Source organism: Diadema antillarum, unplaced genomic scaffold (assembly GCF_040938485.1).
Source record: "Diadema antillarum isolate AM-2024a unplaced genomic scaffold, OU_Dant_1.0 scf00000103, whole genome shotgun sequence".
NCBI lineage: Eukaryota > Metazoa > Echinodermata > Echinoidea > Diadematoida > Diadematidae > Diadema > Diadema antillarum.
The window spans coordinates 1,542,438-1,560,290 of record NW_027270992.1 but is presented as its reverse complement, the minus strand read 5'-3'; the positions used below and the strand labels follow the sequence as shown (position 1 = coordinate 1,560,290).

The window sequence follows — 17,853 nt, the reverse complement described above, 5'->3', positions numbered from 1 at the left end:
AGTAATAACATCCTGCAAACAAGGTCGCCTCATTACTATGAAAGAGCTCTCACTTTGAGCTACACTGAGAAAACATCCCCAGGACATTTCCGGCTGCATGTCTAGACAACGAGGGTTACTACTTTACCGAGGAAAATGAAAGAATTCTGATTCCTACACCTTACCCCCCTGAGGACAATTACCCCCCTCCCTTCCCCTCCCAGCTAAATATGGGTCAGTGATAGGGTTAGAGTAAAGATAAGGGTTAGGGTTAAGGTAAGAATTTGGGTAAGGGTTAGAATTAGGATCACGATTAGGGTTAGAGTTAGGGTCAGGGTGAAGGTCTGGGGTAATTGTCCAGGGGGTAGTTGTCCTAGCAACCTCAGCCCTGCGTGCCTAGTAACTGAAGTAGCTGCTCCGCCCGTGAGCAATCCCATCCGACAAACCTCAGCGGACCTTTGACCACCTCCACGTATCTTTGAAGCATCTTCCTTCCTACGCTCTTGCCATCAAAAAGAAGGGCGCCCTCACAGACGTGGATAGAGTGTCTGTTGCCGGGATGCCTCGCCTGCCAGACATCGTCCATGCCTCGCCGGACGACGTCGGCGATCTCCATGTTTGACGCCGACTTTGTCAAGGCCCGGTGGTCTGCCTCCCCCGTAACGTCGTGCCCGCCCGGTGAGCTGGATCGCAGGGCGTCAGATGCACTCCTTGGGGCCGGGTTTGGGACGGCACTCTCTGCTGGTGAAAGTTGACCGCTGGAGTTGCCCTGTTGTCTCTTCCGTGTGAGCATGGTGTAATGCCAGTAACACATCTCCCCAGCATACATCAGGGCGAGTACATGCGTGTCCGAGAAAAGACCTTGCAAAATGCAAGAAGAAATACATTGCGTCATTAAATTTGCCACAATTAATTTCCAACAATTTAACACAGGATCTGCTGACAGATCCATATCAGTCGAGAGAACTAATACAATTTATATATCAAACAATAAAGAATTCTGACATACAAGTAGGAGTTCAGGCTTTCTCCTTTTTCCTTCATCCACGAGCATAACATGACATTAAAATCTTCCAAGATGTGCTGCATATTTGATCACAATAAAATACCTTGTACGGTCAGAGCATGCATACTCAATGTGATCAACACAAAGGCGGATATATTGATAGCTGGATGCATTTATGTTCAGTCATTCAGCCAAGAAAATAATTACTGAATATCAAGTACATTCATCAACCCTTTCCCCATGGATAAAAAGCACGGTGGCTCTGATATCTTGCCACAGGAACCACGGTGAGAGAAATGCAATTACCTATGAGATTTGGCAAATACTGCTGAAGACATTTCACACCTAGTCCCACACATTAATAAAACCTGATGTACGATACATGGTGCTAACCACATCTTATCTTAGACTCATAAAGAGTGTTCACGTAAAAGTGTGTCTAAATTGGTTAGAAATGCTGCATCTCAAGTGGATAAATCTATTTGGGGCTGAGGGGTGAGCTTGGTTAGCCAGAAACCAGAATATTTGAGTGGAACATCGTTTTCATGATTGACATTTACTTTTGCGATCACTCACCTTGTTTAATCAGAGACAATGTGTCGCTGCTGAGAGACGGGGAATCGTTCTGCACTCTGTTAGTCGGCAATCTGACAGCCAGCATGGATTCTAGATGCCTCACACCTTCCTCTAGACACTGCAACAAGTCAGAAAACACATTTTACGACCATTTTGCTCCGTCTCTCCAGAGATGTGATGACAAAAGTCACGATCCATACACTATCTGTTTTAATACTCGCTACTTAAAATAGCTAGCTTGATATACACAAATAGTCAGTATATCAAATGTTACAGATTTACTCTGCACACATCAGCCTTAGTACAGCAGTCAAAAGTGGGAACTGCATAAACACCTTCTTCAGCTGGCATGGGAGAAATGGAATGCACCTTTACACTCAATTTGTCCTGAAGTGTTAGTTGGCACCATAATCAGAGGTACACTGTGTGGCTAACACCTTGATTCTCTGACATTCTGAATCTGAAATACGCTGCAATTTCTAAAATGCTTGACAGTTCAATCCTTGAAATGGCATATAACATTCACTGTACAAAATATCATGATTGGACTGGTACACAAAAATTTAATATTTTCACAATTTTCAAGGGCTGCCAACCCCATAGATCAACAAAAGTACTGATGCACAGCAAATGTAATAGTTTTAAGGACAAATATTATATTTAGATGAAACAAGTGGAAAATTGTGAATATCAAACATGGTGAATCAAGTTTTTGAAGTTAACATATTTTTTTTAATTCTTAGACATATTTAAAGGGATGGTACAGTATTGGTGGAGATGAAAACTGGGCTTTTACTTTTTTGCGAGATACATTGTACCAAGAAAACACTCATGAAAAAGTACAGAGCATACTATTTTAAAGAGGAATTCAAAGTTTATCTGATAAAAATCGGGTTTGGAATAGCTGATACATCCAAAAACAAAGTAAAACAAAACAATCGTAATAAAATATGGGTCCCACACTTTATTAGAATCACTCTGTTTTGGATATCTCGGCCATTTCAAAACCAACTTTCATCAAAAAAACATTGAATCCCTCTTGGAATTGCATGCTCTTTCATATTTCATAAGAGGTTTCTCACTAATCTTACCAAAAAATCATAAAAGCCTGAATTTAAGTCTCAACCAAAACTATACGATCCCTTTAATGCTCGCAGAAGACACAACAACAACAAACTGAATATGATAAAACATAAAGTGGTTGCCAGCTCTGCACATCTCTTGGTTGCTGCCTCACCTCTAGAAAGTGGGTCAGCTCCTGCTCACAGCGCTCCGTCTGCTCGTACAGCGTATTGCAATACATGTACATGAGGGCGCCCTTCCTCCAATGGAGACACTCCACGTAGTCTTTGCCCAGGACATCCATGGGTAGTGAGAAGTCTCCGTACACGCTCTTGACCAGATCCACCGGCCTGGCATAGAGATCTGACGGAAGAACAAAAAGGACATAATTCTTCCCATCTATGCAAATATATGACAAGCTGGGTATAGTACCAGTATCACTCACTGGTCAAGCCCCTAGTTACATAAATTAACCCTTCATACTTAAATGCCACAAACACACCCATAATCTGCACAGTTCCAAAGAATACATGATGTACTCTTCTACAAATCTCAACATGTAAAACAAAAATAACCTTAGGAGACCAAGCATTAGTCTGTGCAGCTTCCAAACTGTGGAATAACTTCCCATTAAAACCAGAAAATTTAAATCAGGACTCAAAACACTTTTCATTCAAGTGTGCATTACTGTTATGCATATTAGGAGATCTTTCACTGCAGAAGAATAGGTTCTGCACTTTATAAATTGATACCGGTATTGTTATTATTTGTATCTACACTTAAAAATTAGAATGGACTCTGTACAAAGTGGCTCACATCTAGTTTTCAGTTGGGGATATGTCCTATTAAAAATCGTTGCACATCTTTGTCTTTCAATGTAGAAAAACAAAGGGGATATCAAACAACACACGTGCACTAGAGGTTGAAATAGATACGCACAATTTCAAGATAGAATGTGGCATTGATGACCGATACATCATTATTTCATAACAATCACACAAAAAGGGAGGCAAAAGTACCCCTTCTGTTCCTCGTACCCATTTCTGCACCCACAATATTGAGCATTCCTGATTACATTGCTTCTTTGTCAAAGTTGTGCTTGCCTGCACAACTCTGATGGTGTTGGAATTTGATTAAATTTGTATAATGCAACCATACACAACAGTATACTATTCAAAGCTCTCTCTCAAAATTCTCTCTCATTCCCTCATGCAAATGAAGGCTTCAGGACTGCAAGGCTTGTATAGCAACATAAAGTACATGTACAGAGAGCAGGGTGCACAAGAATTAGAATTGCATTGATAATAACTTCCCATGATTTGTACTGACAGTCTGGTGAACTCGAATTCACCACGATTGTGAGGAAGGCACACAGTACTTTCTGTTGAGGTGAGCCCCGTTAACCATGTGAGAACTTCATGAAAGAGAAGCCCAGTAACACACTACATTAATACAAGAACTCCATTTGACCTTTACATGCACCCAGATGAGTTCCTTGTAAAGGCAATGAAAAGTAATTTACCTCTCCTTTGTGTTTGCTTACTCTGTTGCTTTAACCTCCTTCCATACCAGATTGGCTACATGTTTTACAAAATGAAACCCTACCTAACCTTTCTGCTTTCATTGCTCTGTGCCCCTAATAGCCCAGTCCCATATAGTGCATGTTATAAATGTTAATTTGTCCTGTAATCCATATATCAAAGTGTATGCTTAGTTTTTACATTTGTTATTTTTCCTCTGACAAGGAATCTGCTAGGATCAAAAGCTCAGGCCCCTTTTGCCTCAATCTTACTTCAGTGGCTCCCTATTAATAGATGAGCAGTTTTCATTCGAAAAGCAAACCTTTCAGAACATAACAAGGAAAAGTAGAAATTACGCGGTGCGTAATATATGTCCCCGCCGGAAGTAGCATTTAGTAGCAAAATGTACAATATAGGTAAAAAGATGAAGGTCAAAGGTCAAAGAAGTCAAAGGTCAAAATTCTATGTAGAAGTTTTGAAGCCCTCACCTAGTGCCATCACATAAAGCAAACGGAATCGAAATCGGGTTAGAAATGGCGAAGGAGTAGCATTTGGTAGCAAAATGTACAATACAGGTCAAAAATCCAGGTCAAAGGTCAAAATTCTGTGTAGAAGTTTTGAAGCCCTCACCTAGTGCCATCACTTAAAGCAAACGGAATTGAAATCGGGTTACAAATGGCGAAGGAGTAGCATTTTGTAGCAAAATGTACAATATAGGTCAAAAATCAAGGTCAAAGGTCAAAGAAGTCAAAGGTCAAAATTCTGTGTAGAAGTTTTGAAGCCCTCACCTAGTGCCATCACATAAAGCAAACGGAATCAAAATCGGGTTAAAAATGGCGAAGGAGTAGCATTTTGTAGGCAATGTACAATATAGGTCAAAAATCAAGGTCAAAGGTCAAAGAAGTCAAAGGTCAAAATTCTGTGTAGAAGTTTTGAAGCCCTCACCTAGTGCCATCATATAAAGCAAACGGAATCAAAATTGGGTTAGAAATGGCGAAGGAGTAGCATTTTGAAGCAAAATGTACAATATAGGTCAAAGGTCAAGGTCAAAGGTCACAACTGAAATTCTGTATGGAAGTTTCAAAGCTCCCATGTAGTGCTATCATATAAAGCAAACAGAATCAAAATCGGGTTAGAAATGGCGAAGGAGTAGCATTTTGAACATTTTGATCACACACGGACGCACACACGGACGGACGGACACACGGACACACACGTACGGAGCCCGTTTCATAGTCCCCTGCTCGAACTCGTTCGGCGGGGACAATTAGCGCTTGCATCAGTGCGATCGAACAGTTCATGTTGCATGCTACATGGCAGGATAACAACAAGTCATGGATACAAATCAAATTTTGTGACTGACACATTTGCCAATAAACTGATGCACATCTGGTGTTGGGCTAAATATGTGTGACACTTTGTGAGGTAATCACTGATCATGATAGATCGCTCACTATAAAGTTTATATTATCATAAGCAACTGGGAAGTTGTGATATCATCTAAGAGACAGTTTCGACTAATGACTTATGACTGTTTAGTCAGATTTAGAACAAACTATAACGTTTTATTCAGATCTCCATGATCTTGTAAAAAAAAATACTGTGTCCATGATGTCATGGTTCAATAATTTCCTGCTTTTTCTCTAATATGGGTCACCAACAATTCTTCTCTTACAAGTAGAAACAAGATACATGTAACATCTGTGTCAAAGCATATAAACTTCTATCCACCAAGCAATATTTCTCCTTTAGAAAGTGCAGTTTTCTTCACAAATGCTGTTCGTTACATCCTTTCATCTCTAGAAATGCATGATGACAGTGGCATGCGAGGTATTAAGCAATGACCACCGGGAGGTAGAAATCAATTCGGAATCTAATTTCAAAAGGCCAATTAATATGGCACGCTTCATTCCCTTCACCCAAAGGGACGTATGAAACCTGTGGTCTCAACACACAACTGTCTCATCCATACTAATCCCAAAAGTAATCCTATTGTCAGTATTAATCAATACGCATGACTGATTTGGATATGTTATGAAATCCACTCTCTCTGTCTTCACACCTTGTACACAATACATCTAGTGATAGAATTCCGCTTCCCGTCGGGTCTGCTGGCCACTGAAATAATTTCCCCAGGGAGTCAAATTGCATGGGTACGAAATGTCATGAGATATATAATGGAATAAAGAATAATAATAATATAAGTCTGGAATGCCATCAATTAGGTTTAATGGGATACGACATCATGGCCACAGTATATGACTTAAGTGGGAACACTTCCCCAAAATAGGTAAAACTTCATAAAAAATATGGAAGTTGATGTATCATGCATGTGTACAATACTTAACCTCCGATGCTGTTGCCTGATGAGAACGTGTCATTTGGAATTACAGGAGGCCGAGTAAGATTAGATTTAGTTTATTGCACTAAATTAGTCCCTAGATCAGCTGCTTTTAAGTTGTTTGGTTGCATTTTGCAATGTCGCTCCAGGATTAATGACTTTCATTACGGTGAAATTTGCAAAATTGATGCCTTACCCCATCCTCTGCATGATACCAAATAAAATAGGAATATCTTAAGCATTGTGTACACACACCGTTATCCCTGGTGTAAAATAAAGCCGACACACGACCAGCATATTACATAGAACGGAGAATACCATCACATACAGGACATACATGAATTTGAATACACTGTACATCATTCTTAACTTCTGTACTACTAAAATAATCCCACATGAAATATAAACAATGACATGGAGTTCCCTAAAACAAAACAAAACAAGCAACAACAACAAAAAAAAAACCAACAACAACAACCTTAATAACATGATACTATCACTACCTGAAGGATGTCTTTTCTGGGATGATATCTTCAATCAGTAAAACAATTCATAAGCAACTGATGTCAAATTCTGCTGAAATAAAGTATTAAACCTAACTACATATTAGGCCAAGGAGTTTTGGGAGTTCTTAAAAACTGGAGGGGCCTCAGTGGACTCTCCCGCCCCCTCCCGTATGGTCTGCTCAATGTGCATAAAAAATGGTGTAAAGAGTAGCATTGTTGTGTAGAATAAAGTGGTGATCATGTAGTGTTTTTCAGTATTCTTCATTTGGTTTCTGTTAACCATTTTATTATACATAATATGCAAATTTCATCAATTTTCTTACAAAACTGTAAATTTGTCTATATTAAATATTGGTTATATAACCAATATATATCATACTTGTATATTGAATATTGGTTGCAACTGTAAAAACAAGACTAAGGAATATTGACAAGCAAAGGAAGTATGGTTAAACTTAAACCCATACTAAAACCATTGAGTAACCCTCACTAGGATAAGGGGAAGCCCCCTACCCCTCCCTCAGCCTAGTGAGTGAGGGTTAGTCAATGGAGCAACATCAAGAACAATCACTGAAAAAGAAAAAAATGTTTCATATGAAATCAGAGTATTGAGAGTATCATACCATAATGAAATGTTCACTTCAGTTATAAATGAGAAACCTGCACTAGAATCAGTAATTCCATCTTTCTCACTCGTTCTATCCCTCTCCCCTTTCCTCTCACATCTCTCCAACCCACTCCCCTCCCCCTATCAACCATACAACACCACCACCACCACCACAACCCCCCCCCCCAAAAAAAAAAGAAAGAATGAAATAACATCTGTAGCGTACTGTTTAAAAGAGCAGCTTAAGGGACTTCTCCAACAACCAATGTAGACGATACACCATTCTCTTGAAACGTATCCCAAGGTTGAGGGAGCATCGCATAATATTCGTAAAAAACAAACAAACTCTGGAGCTTATATAACCCTGTGAATAGTTTGAGACAGGCCGGGACAAGGCCCGTGTGTGTTTGAGACAGGTGGCTTACCCATCAGGCGGTTCATCCGTGCCCTTCCTCCTTCCGCAGGGAATTCATCCTCGACAAGCTGGTTCTCCTCCAAGAACGTGACATCTAACAGAATCTGTCTCCAAGATGCGGAAGATGCGGAAGATGGAGATAACGGGGGGGGGGGGGGGGGGGGTGGATGTCAAGAGGTCGGGAGGAGAAAAGGAAGACAGGTTTGAGTGGTGATGCTGATAGTGTGGGGAGACACTGGATCCCTATTAACATTTTTGTGATAGAGCAACATGTGGTATCCTTACACTGCAAAAGTACATCGGCATCACGGCAACGCAAATTAGCACCTGTTCTCAAAGCATCTTTTGACCTTGTGATGGATATTTGATTTTACACGGCACCTCATTTCTTCCTGTAAAATTCTTCTGCAATATTCTGTGGTGCAGCACACCTTGTATAGCAACATGTATACATGACTGTTTAGCATAACAGTTTACAAGTATGCATGCACAAATATAGACAAATCTGTGCTCTCGAGAGAGAAAATGTACTTGACTTGCTATATCGGCGACTTTAAATGCTGAAGGATTTGGTATTTGTTTGCAGCATGGAAATATGGTATTAAGTACTACAGACCAACAATAATTGATGGGGGCAATGCCTTTATGCATGGTGTATGCTGCAGGAATTGATTATATTTTATGGGTTATACAAAACATGATTATAATGCTTTTCATACTCTTACTATGGTCTCCAAGCTCAGTTTACTGACTAGACATACATTTTTACCTGGTGGAAAACAAATATATACACCATAATAATCATAATGATATATATAATGAAATTCATAAGGCACCAAATCCATCTATTAATCAAATGCTCAAGTGTGCAATTTGAGCAAATATGAATTACATGAACAAATGAAAAGGACAAAGTGAAAAAGTACATATATACACAGATAATGGTCATCAATTATTGCTGGCCAAATTAAATGAATACTTTATGTCGAGATTATTTTTGAATAAGTACTTCAACAGAATTGCTATTCTTGATCAATGGAGGGAGGGAATTCCATAAAGAAGACCCAGTATGAGCAAAGGTTTATTACTCCCACTCTGTGTGCAAATGAGGAGGCCAGTGAAGAGACAGTAACTATGCAATTGTGAATTCTTGGAGTGGGCATGAAGATTACCCACTGCAAAAAAGAAAGAAAGAAATGTACTGCCTTGCTAAATTAGCAGATTTAGCCAGCTTTAACCTAAAAGGGACAAATTGGGTGTTTGACATTTTTTATTTCCATTTTTTTTTTAAGATTTAAAGGCAGTTTGTATGGATTGGTGTCTACCAGCAATATCGTCTGCTATTTGTGTATTATGCCTTACAGATTATGCAACTAACTTCTGGAATATGTTCTTTTATTCTTCACAACCAAGAGATTTCATTATCACTCACTGAAGAAGAAAACGTGCCAACAATGGTTACGCTCACACAAGCATTGAAAAATATTTGATTTGTTATGAATACAAAATTTCAAATTATGCAATAATCATGATCATTTGAATGTGCCCTCCTTCTGGTCTTTCCTTAAATTAAAGTAAACAAGGACATACCATGACCTTACACAAATATGGCTGAGTGACTGTCGCTGCATGCATCCTGTGTTGTATAAACATGAGAAGACTTTGAACTTTGCCTGGGGTGTTTGAACTCATTGTTCTAATACATCAGTATCACAAGTTATTGCCCTACCCAGGGACGGTAGTTACTGTACATGGGTGAAAGGACCAACATCTTGAAATAAAGGAAATATCTTCGGCACAGATGTCTATGACGGAAGCTGTGGGTCTGTGAATCATGTCATTGAGGGTTACACAGAGTATACAGTCATTATCATACGATATCTCCCAGGGTAGATAGTATTGGGGACAAGGTACTACAATCACCCTATGATTGAAGGCGGTGGTCATCGGTATGACAGACAGTGAGAGTGCCGTATGTTGTCACTGCTTGCAGTTTGATCCTGAGTTACGTTTATGGCAGGTTTGCTTCTATGGGGAGAGTCTTGGGGCGGAACCCTTGAAAAATAATGGGTTTTGTTAGCATATTTTCCATTCTGTTTGATCCTGCTACGTTTATGGTAGGTTAGCTTCGATGGGGAGAATCTTTGGGTGGAACCCTTGAGAAATAATGGGTTTTGTAGCATTTTTTTCATTGTTTTTCAAAGAGCCAAAAGTGTGTGTGTGTGCATGTGTGTGTGTGTGTGTGTGTGTGTGTGTGTGTGTGTGTGTGCTTGTGTGTGTATGTGTGCATATATATGTGTGTGCGTGGGGGGGGGGGGGTGGCTGCATATATGGAGGTGGGGGGGGGGGGGGGACAAGAGAGCCCCCATCTCCCTGGCGTGAGTTTATGAATGATCCTAGTGACCCAAGTTTATGGTACCCAGGTTTGCAAATTATGGGTTCCCAGTGTACTAATTGTCATTGTTCTCTGGTGGATTTTGCATAAAAGTGCTGGGAAGGGACAGGCTAGATGGAATACTGTAATAATATAAATTTTTGGTAGGAATAATTTTTCACGCTCTGCTGGGTAAGACAAATTTCGTATGTTTTTAATTTCACAGTCATGATGACTGAGCGAGTACTTCAAATAGCTCACCACTATCACTGTACTTTAAGGCTTTACGAGCATATTCTACAGTAAGAGGTAATAGTCCACATTTCAATCAAATACTGTATACGCCATGTATATAGTGAGTCCAAATTCTTTCGTAAATTGGGACTTCTTGATGATTTCATGAGTGGTTTAATTTGTGATCGTGGAGTACAGTACTGAATGGAGGAATGTAGTATGCGTGCACGTCGCATTCATGATGGGATCACAGTGAGCATTTTCGCATGTCTTTAAATCAACGAAGAGCACCTGACTCGCAAAATTCATGAAAATAAAATCCTCAAGAAATATTTGGCGTATATACAGTATTCATGCATGGTACAGGACTAGCAAAATGAAGAACACTACAAGCAACAGAAGTTTTTTTTTTCAATACCTTACAATGTACATACCTTGAAATCTTTGAAATCAAGATACATGTAACACACATATTTGAAAATAATTTGCCCATTTTTAGTTATTACACTACTTTCATGTTGCATGAAATGTGAAAAATAAAACACTTTTAAAGTACTCCCAAGGTAGTGAAAATAGTGCACAACAAAGTATGTGTTTGATTCCAGAGACCAGGGTAATATCATACAAATCCATAGTGAATGGTGCGAGTGCGATGGTACCAGATTTCGCACGAGGTGAAAGATAGAGGCGCCTCATCTTTCACCGAGTGCGAAATCTGGTTCCATTGCACGAGTAAAGACCATACACTATTTGTTTTATACAACACCTCGAACATCAACAGATTTGGTACTCACAGATTCTTGAATTTAGCACAGAAATGGCAACCATTTTCTGTGTCAGACGAATGAGTAGCCTCACAGTCGCAGTCACCATGTACGTACATGTACATATATGCGAATGTTTACAAAATGAGTAACAAAAGTACACGCTTGTAAGCGCGCTTGTAATTGTTGAGTGCCTGCAGCACATGTTTGTTTGTGACATCAGAGGTCCGTGCAATGGAACATTTTGCTCAAACAAAATTGCACTGCTGACAGCCAGAGCGTGCAGTGGAACTTTTCACTAAATGTCACGTGATGGGCAATCGACCAATCGGATAGCTACATTCTAAATAGGTGTTGTATCTAAATGCATTATAAGGGGTCTTGTACAGTTGTATAGTTGTACACAGCTGTAATACACTACTACTGTTATTGTTTTCCATACAGTCATCATCATTGCTAATCATATCCAAAATCATCAAAACTATGCTCTTTACATTGCAGTTTCAATTTCTGTTTAAAGTTATAAGTGTGTCATATGTATGCTTTTTAATGCCTCAAGAATCATCATCTGTCAATTTATCTTGTTAAAATAGGAAAGTGAAAAGTACTTTTAAAAGAACAAGTAATTGTTTTTCACTAGACAAGCAGTTTTGCACATGGGTCAACCAATACACAAGGATTTGGTGCGTCTGGCACAAGAACACTTACATATCAATTATCAATTTTATTGATATATATATTGCAACCATTAGCATCTATGATCACACACTGCAGGCACAGAAGTAGCTGACAAGTTAATGAGCTTCAACTTGTATGCATCACAACACACAAACACACACACAAGCATGTATACACTTTTCACAACCCTTCATCCTGTTGAATTTTTTAAACAAATTAATAATCACCTTTAACCCATTGAAGACCAGTCCTGAGTTTACTTGGGAAGATGTCTACGGGAAACACGCATCACAGCAAAACCAGCTGGTCCTTAACAGGTTAACATCCCTTTAATATCGTTAAATAGAGCTTGCTGCACTCTTGAGATGACAGGTACATCAAACACTATAAAAAATTAATTCCATTATACCAGTGAGACAGCTGTTCTCAAATTAAAGCAAGATGGCACCTGTTCTGCCATGTAGACTGCATGGTAGCTGACAACTCACACAAAAAGATACAAAACAAATTTAAATAATACGAGTACTTGCGTATCACATATATATTACCCTGCATAAAACTGCATATATATATGTTTGATAATATGGTAAGCTACTTGAAAATACACCCAGTGTGTGTCAAAAACATGTTAAAACATGTCACCTGTTGCTATCCTTCTTCCATTTTTATTATTCTAGTGTCCCTTCCATATTGCCATTTATACATTGTATGTGGTACATATATTTGTACTTATTCTCAATAAGTTCTTACATGTATAAAATGCTCCATGAACTATATGATGCTTACCCAATTTTTTTTTCTTGTTTATGTACTTTATTATGTCTGAACTATGTATGTTGCGATTTTTTTTTATGTCATTCATTTCCAGCTAGATGGCAATTATCTTTTGTTGTTGTTGTTATTGATGATGACGATGTTGTTGTTGTTGTTGTTGAGAGAAACATCTAGTCAAGAATACCTGTGATCTGGGGGGTGTTTCATCAATGCTTGTCAGCGCCGACAACTGTCGGTGCTGACCAATTTCAGCAAAATCCTTAGTATTGATTGGCTGAGATGCTCTGGTCACTGACTGTTACTATGGTGATTCAAGTTGTCAGCGCTGACAAATGTTGATGAAACACCCCCCCTGTATTTGGTATAGACACTGCTTTCGTGAGGTAACGTGCATGTAGGGCAGGAGAAACTGAGAGAGAAAACTCGATGTGAAACTGAGTGCTACACCATGAATACAGGATGGATCGAGCACGGTTTCATACACACCAAACCACACTGGCTGCCTATGTGTCAAGCTTATGGATATCTCATCAACAGGCTAGTCAAACACTGAAGAACACACAGTCACATTCTCACATGAGCATCTCATATACTAAGAATTATAGATTTCAAGGCTTTTCAGAGACCGCTTCACACTTGTGTCTTTTTTTATTGCTTTGCTTACATTTTTTTCTCTTTTTTTTCGGGGGGGGGGGGGGGGGAGGGGGTGGGGTGAGCGTTACCAGGTATATATAGGATACAATAAAGATTAATTTCGGCATACCTGTGTGAAATCCTTCAACGCCTTTCTGACAATTTTGTCTGTGTCAGGGGTCCTGTCAAGACAAAAAGAAAACAGTGATTGTGGTGAAATGTAGCCATTTGCAGTGTATTCCATCGAGACAAACAACAAAGATGCATGTACACACACACACACACACACACACACACACACAAGCATGAAAATGCCACTGATACCAACGACAACACTACACTGTAAATAAGCTTTATTTTTTGCATCTATAATTTCAAGAATGAGGAGGTCACAGACATTTTCACAAGATGCTGTTTTTGCGAGATGACACCACAGCTGTTGTAAGTGCTTCTATTACCCTAGGGCATGGCAGCCTTTTCATGTGTTGTTAAATTTGTGGTCCAACAGTCCACCAGTGATTTGCAAAATGTGCAACACTTAATACAAAAATAACAGCTTGTACAGTACAGGCAGATACAGTCTTTATAATTTACCTCTCCTTTGTGTTCCTAATAAAAAGTAATGAGGCTAAAGTAATATTTCTTAGTAAACAGTGTTACACATTAGCCACACAATGTTTGCTAAGAATTGTAAACCTGTCAAGGTCTGTCATACATAAATGTATGTATTTGGAAGGGTTGGGCATTCCAGTTAGAATTTACCCAGAAGTGCAAGAAATACAAGTGGTGCTCAAAAAAGCAAATGGGACAAGAAAGCAAAACAAAACAAAACCCCTGTAATGAAAACAACACTCAACTATACCAGGGGTGGATCCAGGAATTTCATACAAAAGGGGGGCGCCTTTATAGAATAAAAGGGGAGCACAGGTGCCCCCCATTTTTTTCTTTTGTTCCAACAAAAAAATATAGGGGGGGGGGGGGGCGTGCGCCCCCCGCCTGCGCCCCCTGCCTGGATCTGCAACTGTATGTTCTTCAGGCTTTAGAAAGCCCAGTTTCACGCTCGTTTACTTGTATAGTGTTTTGAGACACACTAATGATACACTTTCGTCTTATGATTTTGCAACCACAGAGGGTTTAAGAAGAGTTTGGCCTATCCTACAGGTTCACTGACTGACGGTACAGCAAGATGAATTAAAAAAAGATGAAGTAATTGTATTGCAATTTGCAGTCAGTTTCCATACATGTGCAAACCAGCAGGGATTCAAAAGACAACAACCAAAAGCACTTGATGCATCTTCACAGCATGCAACTGAGCCTATGTACGCATAATCAAGTACTAGCATAACATTATCACAAAAGATCATCCTATGGTTAGTGATTTAATATGCACTCCTGTCAAAGCTAGTGACCTCCCCGATCTCACTGCAAACACATTGATATTCGGACAATAATTGAAGTACTTCTTTTTCAGGACGAGTTGTCACCATGCTAGAATGCAAAAAATCAAACTCCAAATCATGGTCCAAAGTTTACATTATTTTGCCAAAAGCATGGGTGGGCCTCCTACACAGAAAGATGAATCAAAAGAAGTATTATTAATACTTCTTTTCATTCACTGCTCTATCTGTATAGGCCCACATAGAAATCATATTACTTACTGTCTCATTTCACTCTGATTTCAACTGAGTCGATAGCTACATTTTGTACAAAGTTGCATGTCACTATCTCTATTAAACATTATTTTCTTACCAAGAGGAACAAGGAGTTTAAAAAAGGGTAGATACTTTTAACATCATATACTCTTTCATACAATACCCCCCCCCCACACACACACACACACATATACACACAAAGGACACAGAACACAAAAGCAGACACGTAAGCTAACATGTGATAGTCTTATCAAAGTTTTTAACTTAGAATTTATAATGAAAAAAACAAACAAACAAGACAAACATAACTATGCTGTTGCTTAAAAAAAAAAAAACCAGACATACATTTCAAAACACTTTCCAAACAATCTTTGGGAATCTACTATTCCATACAACAAAACCTAAAATTTTGACGGCGGTCTAGATAGAATTCCCTCTTTTTTTTTCTTTCTTTTTTCAATTTCTCAATAAAGAAGGTCCGAGCAGGTGGCCTACAAATAGGGACGCAAACGCATTATGCAAACTGTCAGAGGAACAACCATACTGACATAAAATCGAATTGGAAAAGAAATAATGACCCAGTCTCCCCATTGTCAGTTCTTCTGGCTCTACTTTAATTCTCAAATGGTGATATTTGGTTGATTTTTTATTTTCCCCCCGCACAGATTTGTATAGATCTGTTGATAACATTGTACCTGCTAGAACCTAACAACAAGGAACATACAATTGTTTTACCAGGTACTATTATTTGATTCTGCATAACGATGGGTACAAGGGGCAAGGTAGGATATTATTTCATCGTATATTGTAGAACAATGGTAATCTGGAATTGTCGATACACAACCTACAAAATGCTCCAATTTTTTATTCTGGGCTGGCCATGGTCCCTGGATGCTTACATTTTAACGACTGGAAGATAAAAGCAGCTTGGGCAGTCAACGTAAGCACACTACACTAGGCCAGTACATTCTAACGTTAGACTGAGGGTGCGTTTATAAGATTTTTCTTTTGGCCAGAACTAGTATTTTGAAACACTGTTTATGGCCAAACAGTGTTTCTAGCTCGAAAAAAATCGTATAAACGCTAACCGTGATTTGAAACACTGTTTTGAAACACTGTTTGTAAACGCACAAAATAGTGCATTTACAAACAGTGTTTCTGTAGAAACAGTGTTTCAAAAATCTTATAAACGCAACCGCGAACTCAAAACACTGTTTATGTGGCATAATCGTGATATAGTCCCCACCATAGGCCCCACCGCAATGCACGTGCACACGCGGACTAGGGTTAGGGTATAGGGTTAGGTAGGGTTGTATTTAGTACGGACACGCAGCGGTGGGGACTATATCACGATTATGCCGTTTATGTGACGTCACAATGCCTTGCGCGCACCCTGTTTGACCTTTTGCCGAGGAAAAACTGCGCAGAGTGAGTTGCGCAATGGCACAGTCTGAGCGAGAGCCCCAACATGCTCGGAGAAAAAATCTTATAAACGCTCTCCTGACGAAACTGTGATTTGAAACAGTGTTTCAAAACAGTGTTTCAAAACAGTGATTCTGGGCAGGCAAAATCTTATAAACGCGGCCTAAGACAACTAGATAGTAAACTTGTAGTGGTAAACATTTCATTTTTTAACCCTGTTTGGTATGTATCACATCTAACCGACACAAATTCATAGCTGTTTCTAGTATAGTACTTAGTATATCACAAACAGAAACAAAAACAAGTGTAGAGAGAGTATTCAGTGCTTTGTCAATTGTGTGCTTCGAGGTAGGTCCTACGGCTATTCCTCTTCTTTTTGCTCCTCTTTACTTAGTCTTGACTTGACCTTTGTTCTCAGGGCCGGGTACAAGGACTCAGTGGACAGTGCAGTGCAAGCCTCAGCTCACTGCTGTTTTTTTTTTTTTTTTTTTTTTCTCACAAAGTATGATCGACGTTGGATTATAGGTTTTATCAGGAATTGAACATGATATCTCGGAATGAATTTTGATTTTAATAATATGCAGGGACGCGAACGCATTATGCACACTGTCGGAGGGCAGTGAAACGATTCGCCGCGTATGAGTAATGGAGGGAGCTCGCGAGTTTAACGCCCGCTCCAACACCAATACCAGCGGAAGAAGCCGGCGGCCGCTGGGGTTCACGAGTGCGATGTAAGGCCGATGACAGGGGCAAGCTTGCGAACAGCGCAGCGTGCTGACTCGCTGTAAACTTACTGCAAATCAGACATATACTTCTCTGCAACCGCCCTCGCCTTCAAGACAACCATTTGGTCCTTCGGATACCGTCTGCACATATCCTGGCACAATTCTGAAATCGACACAAAAGCCGCAACCAGCTCTGAGACGTCTAGTGAAGACATTTTGTTTGGATTTCTGGCTACTTCCGGACTTTGTCAACGTCAACCTAACTGCTGCTGCTGTAATACAATTCATTCTGTACACATCCTTCATCACCACCGCGCCACGCACGACCACAGCAACAAGGTTGAGATTGGTTTACGTGTCTACAGAGGGAGCATACACGCGGATACGTGCATCCATTTCGTGCGCTAAAGTACTCAGTAAAACCTTTTTAGATGAAGATTCGAATCGGCGGATGAGAGCGGAGATAGAGGCCTTTCATAGCTACCATCATCGTCATCATCTTCTTCTTCTTTTTCTTTTACCTCTAAGTCCTCTTTTATTTGTTCTTGTTCTTGTTCTTCTCGTTCTTCTTCTTCTTCATATACT

The 17,853-nt window shown here is 39.6% G+C and overlaps 1 protein-coding gene across 1 annotated transcript; it reads right to left on the bottom strand.

Annotated features, from left to right (window-relative positions):
* Positions 1–213: 213 nt before the first annotated feature.
* Positions 214–17,526, bottom strand: LOC139718936 (RAB7A-interacting MON1-CCZ1 complex subunit 1-like). The gene is made up of 6 exons (XM_071630383.1): positions 17,338–17,526; positions 13,600–13,651; positions 8,023–8,116; positions 2,799–2,986; positions 1,562–1,679; positions 214–840 (listed from the first exon to the last, which is right to left on the bottom strand). The coding sequence occupies exons 1-6, from the start codon at positions 17,481–17,483 to the stop codon at positions 362–364; spliced, it is 1,077 nt and encodes a 358-aa protein (XP_071486484.1). The 5' UTR covers positions 17,484–17,526; the 3' UTR covers positions 214–361.
* Positions 17,527–17,853: the final 327 nt, after the last annotated feature.

Bases quoted from the DNA above. Each gene is read 5' to 3' on its own strand.
- LOC139718936 (XM_071630383.1), bottom strand. From the start codon at position 17,483: ATGTCTTCACTAGACGTCTCAGAGCTGGTTGCGGCTTTTGTGTCGATT. The intron at 1,680-2,798 runs GTGAGGCAGCAA...GACTTGTTGCAG, and splicing joins AGCTGACCCACTTTCTAGAG to TGTCTAGAGGAAGGTGTGAG. The intron at 841-1,561 runs GTGAGTGATCGC...GCATTTTGCAAG, and splicing joins ATTGTCTCTGATTAAACAAG to GTCTTTTCTCGGACACGCAT.